Here is a 7580-nt window from a genome sequence, read left to right on the forward strand (position 1 = left end):
AAAAAACCCAAATAATCAACTCAGACTTACTCCTTTGTATTATACCTCCTTCTGAGTACAGGAAACTCCTGATACAACGAACCTGAGAACAATATAGGCCTCAGACCTGGCTCCAGGATCTTCTCTCTGTTGTATCTCCTGACATTTAATCACAACCTGCTCTGTGAGATTCTTTAGAAGTGACAGCTTTCATACACCAAATAGTCAAGTCTTCAAGTTCCAGATGAAGTTACTGAGGCCAGCAAAATTAAGTGACTCACCTACAAGCCAACACCCTATAAGTGGCCTGGGTATGCTTCTACAAGAGTGCTGATGCCAAGTTGGCATCTTTCCCAACATGACCCTGGTGGTGACTTTATAACATTATTTCCTTCCTGGTTATTTAATCAATCACCTCAGACCAACTTTCATGTTAGTTTTCTTCTTTTTGAAACGGGAGTCTCACGTGGCCAAGGGTATCCTCAGACACACGATATGGCCTGTGAATCTCCTCCCTCTACTTTCCAGGTGCTGGGATTTCAGTCTGTGCCAACACACCTAACTCTTTCACAGAGTTTAAGGCACATAGATTAGGAGAGGATCAAAAGTTTCATTGGTAGCAGGTTCAGGAAAGAGTCACGTCTATGACACATTCTAGTCTTGTGAATGTATGTATGCCTTTCTACTGTGGCAGGTGGAAAGTATGCATGCTTGGGTCCGGTTCCTGTTAGCCTCCCCGTTTGCTGCCACTTTGTATAAGAGCCTTGCAACAAGCTGGCAAGTGGGTACTCTGATCCTGAGTGTACCTCTCAGAGTTTATGGATATAAATGATATATTAAAGATATCTCAATGACTTCTTGAATTTTGCATGCAAGTGGACAGAAATAGAAAACACTATCCTGAGTGAGGTAAGCCAGACCCAAAAAGAGGAACATGGGATGTACTCACTCATATTTGGTTTCTAGCCATAAATAAAGGACATTGAGCCTATAATTCGTGATCCTAGAGAAGCTAAATAAGAAGGTGAACCCAAAGAAAAACATATAGACATCCTCCTGGATATTAACCTTCATCAGGCGATGAAAGGAGACAGACACAGAGTCCCACATTGGAGCACCAAACTACAACCCCATGGTCCAAATCAGGAACAGAAGGAGAGAGAGCACAAGCAAGGAACTCGGGACCACAAGGGGTGCACCCACACACTGAGACAATGGGGATGCTCTTTCGGGAACTCACCAAGGCCAGCTGGCCTGGGCCTGAAAAATCATGGAATAAAACCGGACTTGCTGAACATAGCGGACAATGACGACTACTGAGAACTCAAGAACAATGGCAATGGGTTTTTGATCCTACTGCAGGTACTGGCTTTGGGGGAGCCTAGGCAGTTTGGATGTTCACCATTTCTAGACCTGGAAGGAGGTGGGAGGTCCACAGTGCAGGGAACCCGGTCTGCTCCTCAGGCCGAGGAGAGAGGGGGAGTTGATTGAGGGAGGGGGAGGGATATGGGAGGCAGTGGCTGGAAGAGACAGAAACCTGTGATAAATAAATAAATAATTTTTTTAAAAAAAGATATCTCAAGAAGGTAATCTTGAGAACCTTACCTGTACTGGTACTACATGCTACAAAATTAAAAATAAAATGTTGAACTTTTGATATAACAAAATGTCCATCTGAAAAAATGTGAAAGAAAGGACACAAACACAATGGCATTTTTTTATGTTCCTTTTTTTTTTTGAATTTTCGAGACAGGGTTTCTCTGTAGCTGTTGGTTCCTTTCCTAGAACTAGCTCTTGTAGACCAGACTGGCCTCGAACTCACAGAGATCCACCTGCCTCTGCCTTCTGAGTGCTCAGATTAAAGGCGTGCGCCACCATCGCCCGGCATTTATGTTCCTTTCGATATCTCTTTATCAATGGTTCTCAACCCTCCTAATGCTACAATCCCATTATACAGTTCCTCATGTTGTGGCAACCCCCAATCATAAAATTAATTTTTGTTTCTACTTCATAATTGTAATTTTGCTATTGTTATGGATTGTAATATAAATATCTGATATACAGATGGTCTAGGTGACCCTGTGAAAAGGTCCTTCAACCCCCAAAGGGATCACAACCCACAGGCTGAGAACTGCTGCTTTAGATCCTGGCTCGTAAATACATGCATCACTGTCAATACATCATTGAAGAGGCAAAGCTTCCTTCGTGGCATCTGTCAGCTTAGAATATGGGCTACCTTGTTGCTATCTTTAAAGTTTATCTTAGCTCTGTCGGTAAAATGCCTGTCACACAAGCTCGAGGACCCGTGTTCAAATCTCTAGACTCAATGGCTGTGCATGTCTGTAATAGGCAGACCCCTTGAAGCTCATTGGCTTCATCATCATTAAGATCATCATTAGCTGAAGTGATGAGCTTCAGGTTCAGGATCAGAACTGTCTCAAAACATAAATGTAGAGAGTAATTGAAGAATGATATAAATAATAGGAGTCAAGTCTCCAAGCTAGTAAGTGCACACACTTAACAACATAGGCATACATATGCACTAGGAGATTATCACAAACACAGAGTTTTAAATGACAAAAAATTATTGACTTGGTTTTTTTTTTTTCATTCAAAGACCTAAAATCAAGGGATTGTAAGGATAGGTTCCTTCTTGAGACTCCAAGAGAAAATTTTAGAGGCATTTCTCAACTGAGATTCCTCTCCCCACGTATGTCTAGATCTGTGTCGTTGATAAATACCAACCAACAGAGTCTGTTGAGGATGCTGTAGCAAAATATTGTACGCTGGGTAAGTTATGATGACAGAAATTTACTTCCCCTTCCCATACTTCTTGGGACTGGTCAGTCCTAGATCAAGGCCCCATATGTTTGATGCCTGGTAACACTCTGTTGTATGGATGATTGTGTTCTGTAACTTTATTCCATGATAAAAAACCTCACATGGCCAACAAGTGGTAATAGATCTTTTTGAGACTCTCTATTATAAGAATGTGAATCTCTTGATCTCATGATTTAATCACCTCCTAATACACAAAAGCACACATTTACACTGTAGTTTTATATGGTTCAACATAAAAGTTTAGGGGATACAATATTCAGTTAAGAGCATCCATTAAATCATTGTCTAACTCAATGTCAAGTGTGTGTGTGTGTGTGTGTACTCTTTTGGACTCCCATGGTTTCATGCCTTGCTTTCATCTTATTAATCTATATCAAAATGACTATTGTATGTGATATAAGATAAGCTAATAATTTGTTTATCTACACAATTTCTGGAAAGAAATTTTTTGTTTCTGTGGCACTCTTGTAAAAAGCCATTTGATCATATGTTTCTGGACCTTTGCTTTTGTTATCTTTTTATTGTTCTAAAAACATCATGACCAAATGTGACTTTATAGAATAAAGACTTCATTTTTGCTTACAGTTCCATAAGGATAAGAATCCATTATGGTGAAGAGGCATGTCATAAAATGGAAGGCATGACAACAGGATCAGGAAATTGAGTGTGATCACATCTCCAACTGTAAGAACAAAGCCTCAGGTCTCTTAACCTCTGGCAAATAATTCCATCCTAAGCCTTCCTTTGCTGATAAACATGCACTTTTCCCTGTACTTGTGTCTATGTCTCAAATCTTTTCTCTTTCCCTTTAAAGGTCAAGAGTCACTGTTTTTAGGACCCACCCCAAGCTCTGGATATCTGCTCTGAGTTAGACACCCTGTGCCAGCACTGGAAGGCAGGATTTGGACATACTTTTAGAGGACACAACTTAGCCCACTACTGGACTCTTAGGAGGCTCTGGATGTACTTGTTAATTCAGGTCACTGACCTAAGAAAGCTCAAAATAGACAGACCCTTAATGGACCCAGCATGTTTAGCTCTAAGTGGCACAAAGGAATAAATTAGACATCACGATGGAATCATCACACTCTTGATTAGAGAATGCCACCTGCCCACTCCAACTAAGTTACACCTCTGACTTCTGAAGTCAATGATATTTCAGATCATGAACAATTACTGTAAAAATATCATTGAGAAAAATCTGTCTCACCTGATGACATTTTTGAATCATCATACATATGCACACACTCTGAAGGGACACCTGTGGCACTCTTGTGTTTTTATTGGAGATTGATGAGGAGACCAAATAGAAGAAACATTTCTCGTCTCCTTTATGGACCAACATGAAAATCAGAGCAGGTGACTCTGAAGTCATAGCATTTAGGATGTCTTTAAATCCCTACATGGTGACTTTGTGGACACTAGAACATTTGAGTTCTAATGATGTGCTGTGCAAACAAATCCAGTGGTCTCTTCATTACATTCAAAAATGGTGTAGGAGGTTCTTCTGCTTGTGTGTTGCTTTCATTGGTTGAATAAAGAAACTGCTTGGCCTGATAGGGCAGAACATAGGTAGGCTGGGTACACAGAACTGAATTCTGAGAGGAAGAAAGCATGGTCAGAGATTGCCACCATTGAGCCAGCCACCAGGTCAGACATGCTGAATCTTTTCCGGTAAGCCCCCACCTCGTGGTGACATACAGATTATCAGAAATGGGTTGAATCAAGATGTGAGAGTTAGCCGATAAGAGACTAGAGCTTATGGGCCAAGCAGTAATTTAATTAATATAATTTCTGTGTGATTATTTCAGGTGTAAGCTAGCCAGGCGGGACAGAACAAAGGGGTCTCCACACCCCTCACCACACAAATAAGTTTATTCTAGCTGAGATTCTGTTATAGGTACTTCCAAGTTTTTCACAGTAGCCACTGCAACATAAAATCAAACCAGATGAAGTATCACTGAATTTTACCAAGATCAGAGCAGCATTGGTGAGGGTTATAAGTCCTGCCTGGTAAGACATGTGTGGAAAGGCACAAGCAAAGTCTCAGAAAGTCACACATCAAACCAAACATTCTAAGGGATACTGGGGAGCAAGAGAGTAGACACTGTGTCGGGCTGACATTTCAGCTTGTCGTTTTAACAGCAGATCATCAGAGGTTTGGAAAAGTTTTCTCTACTAACCTGCCTTGACGGAGGGTCTGCAAGCAGAAGGATGCCTCTCTGAGTTTGCCTCTCAGGCTCTTCGGTGTATGCGGAGGTTGCTTCCTCAGCCTCATTGTGGGTATCTGGGCTCTTACTGGAGTAGCTGAATGGTTCCCGATCCCGTGTCTCCTCCTTCATCCTTCCACCTGTTGATCCCAAGATTACATAGAATCTCTCTTGCCTTCATTGTTTTAACATTGATAAAGTATAGAAAATTATGACTTCATTTCTTTCTGTTGTGCAATAAGATGGCTTGGTTATTCACAATTCAATAACTTACATATTTTTACATACTATACTGGGAAACTAGAAGTCCCACAGTTTAAACATTAAGCACTAAAGCCTCCTTTGTTCCTCCTGTGATTCGTGAAAGTGGTGAGGCACCATTTACCTTCTTGCCACTTAGCAAGCATAGCCTGAAACATCAGTGTTGCTCTTGCCCATGTGTTAAGGTAGTACGTGGGTTAAACATCTTCCTCTGTACTGGCTGTGGTGCTGATACAGTTTGAGATGTGACTGCAGGTAGGAAAGACCTTGGATCCCCACCCCACCCCAAACCAGGTTCCTGAGACAGCTCCTGGCTTTGTACAAACAGATGCACTTTCTTTGGCCAGCCTTGTTTGCACAGAAACAGCAGCACTTATGTAAACAGTATCCACACTTTAGCTCTGGGCCATCTGAAAACAGCATCCTCCATAAAAACACCCTATCCAGCTGGCTTGATCCATGCTGTAAACAGAAAATACTCTTCCATCTTCACATCTTAGAAAAAGAAATATCTCCAAATTTTTCAGTATAAATTATATATATATATGTATATATATATATATATATATATTGCATCTGCAATTGAGTACACTGTCCTATACCCTCACAAACACACACTTACCAGAAGGATGTACCATTTGTCAGCACAAATTTCATGCTAAGGTTAAGAAAAATGCATTACTTGACCGGGTGACTTATTCTAGAAGACCTCCTGGGTTTCTCATTCTCATTCTACCATTTCTGTCTACACCCAAGATTTTTTGCAGACCAGTGTTGGAAAAATAATCTAGTGTATACTATGACAATGAGCTGGAGATACTAATTTTTCCCTGGGCATCTGAAATGTTTGAGAGAATGTCCTAAAAAGACCCCACAACGTTAGCAGTGCCTTCTGCTTGTACACACCAGATGGCACGGTCAAGTATCAGGTGACCTACAAATTTTCTTTTTTTGCCACAAGCCAGGGCAGACCACATTCAAGGCAAAGGGAGACAGTCTACTTTGTAGATTGCATGTTAGGGAAGTAAGCACGCCTTCAGACCAGTATTGCCTGATGCTTTATAACTCTTCGTGGGACAGTAACAGAACACATAAAGCTTATATATAGCTCATAAAAGAATCTTGTTTGGAAGTTAACAGTGAGCTGTATCCAGTGCAGAGATGAGAAATTCCATGCCAGTGTACTTAGTACCCCACTGAGATTACAACAGAAGCTTCATCTTCTGAAGACACGCAGCATGGCACAGGCTTGGTAACAGCAAAGTCTGCATCAAATCCCAACACTGCCTCTTAGTAGTTCTGCACATCTGTGAACAGTTTCTTACATTAAATTCAGCAACCCAATGCCCTAGGCCATGAAGGAGGACCACTGTGTGGGTGAACATGGTAAAGAAGCTCCCTGTTAGGAGTGGAGGAGACACTCAGCAAAGGATGCCTTCTTGTGGGTTGTTTGGCTTGTTAAGTACTTAGCAATTCTCTGATTTGCGGTGGGGGTGCTAAGAGGAAAGAGTGTATGTGAGCTCTGAGCTTTCATAAATCTTTATTTTCATAAAGATTTGCTTCATGTCAGTAAATAGATACTGAATATCATCTGTGAGTCAAATACTATGACAGATCCTTAGACCATCTAAGAGTTCGTAGGAAAGAAAGCCTTGAAATAAAGAGCGATTGCAACCCATGTGCATCTAATAACTTAGATAAAATCAAGAGGAAAAAAAACAAGGAAATGAGAATATGAGCCCATGTTTGACATCAAGCTTGTCAAATCTATAGATTTCAGCACTGTATAAGATGTCATTATAAATGCAACCTGTGATGGCTAATTTAATGTGCTACTTGAAAATGTTATACACTTCCTTAAGCCAATCTAGATCTGTGAAGCTATTTTTTCTTGGATACTTAACAGTTCACTTTGACGAACACCTAACATTTAAACTCTAAGGAAACTATATGGCTCATCAGAATATGGGTGGATCTCAGCCAATTGGGTGCAAACCTTAAAAAGAACAGGCTGAGCTTTCCCGCAAAAGAAGTATTCTTCATAATACCCCCAAATTTGTCCTTCTCTTTCCAGCCTGCTGCTCTGAAAAACTAAGACTTGACTGAGACATCAGTTTCTGCCTGGATTTCATAGCAATGTCCACCTGTTTTCTACAGCCTATCAGCTCACACTTCAGATAGAGTTGTGAGCATCTGCAATTGAGTACACTGCCCTATACCCTCACACACACACACACACACACACACACACACACACACACACACACACACAATGTCATGCATGCATAT

The 7580-nt window shown here is 40.9% G+C and overlaps 1 protein-coding gene across 1 annotated transcript in view; it reads right to left on the reverse strand.

Annotated features, from left to right (window-relative positions):
* Ofcc1 (orofacial cleft 1 candidate 1) overlaps window positions 1-7580 on the reverse strand; it is a gene marked incomplete at its 5' end in the record, with an annotated part of 272407 nt that overhangs the window by 244188 nt on the left and 20639 nt on the right. The window contains one exon of the mRNA XM_026782925.1: window positions 5004-5170. Within this exon, the coding sequence (XP_026638726.1) occupies window positions 5004-5170 (167 nt within the window). The remainder of the gene's footprint in view (window positions 1-5003; window positions 5171-7580) is intronic.

This window comes from Microtus ochrogaster, chromosome 16, assembly GCF_000317375.1.
Source record: "Microtus ochrogaster isolate Prairie Vole_2 chromosome 16, MicOch1.0, whole genome shotgun sequence".
NCBI lineage: Eukaryota > Metazoa > Chordata > Mammalia > Rodentia > Cricetidae > Microtus > Microtus ochrogaster.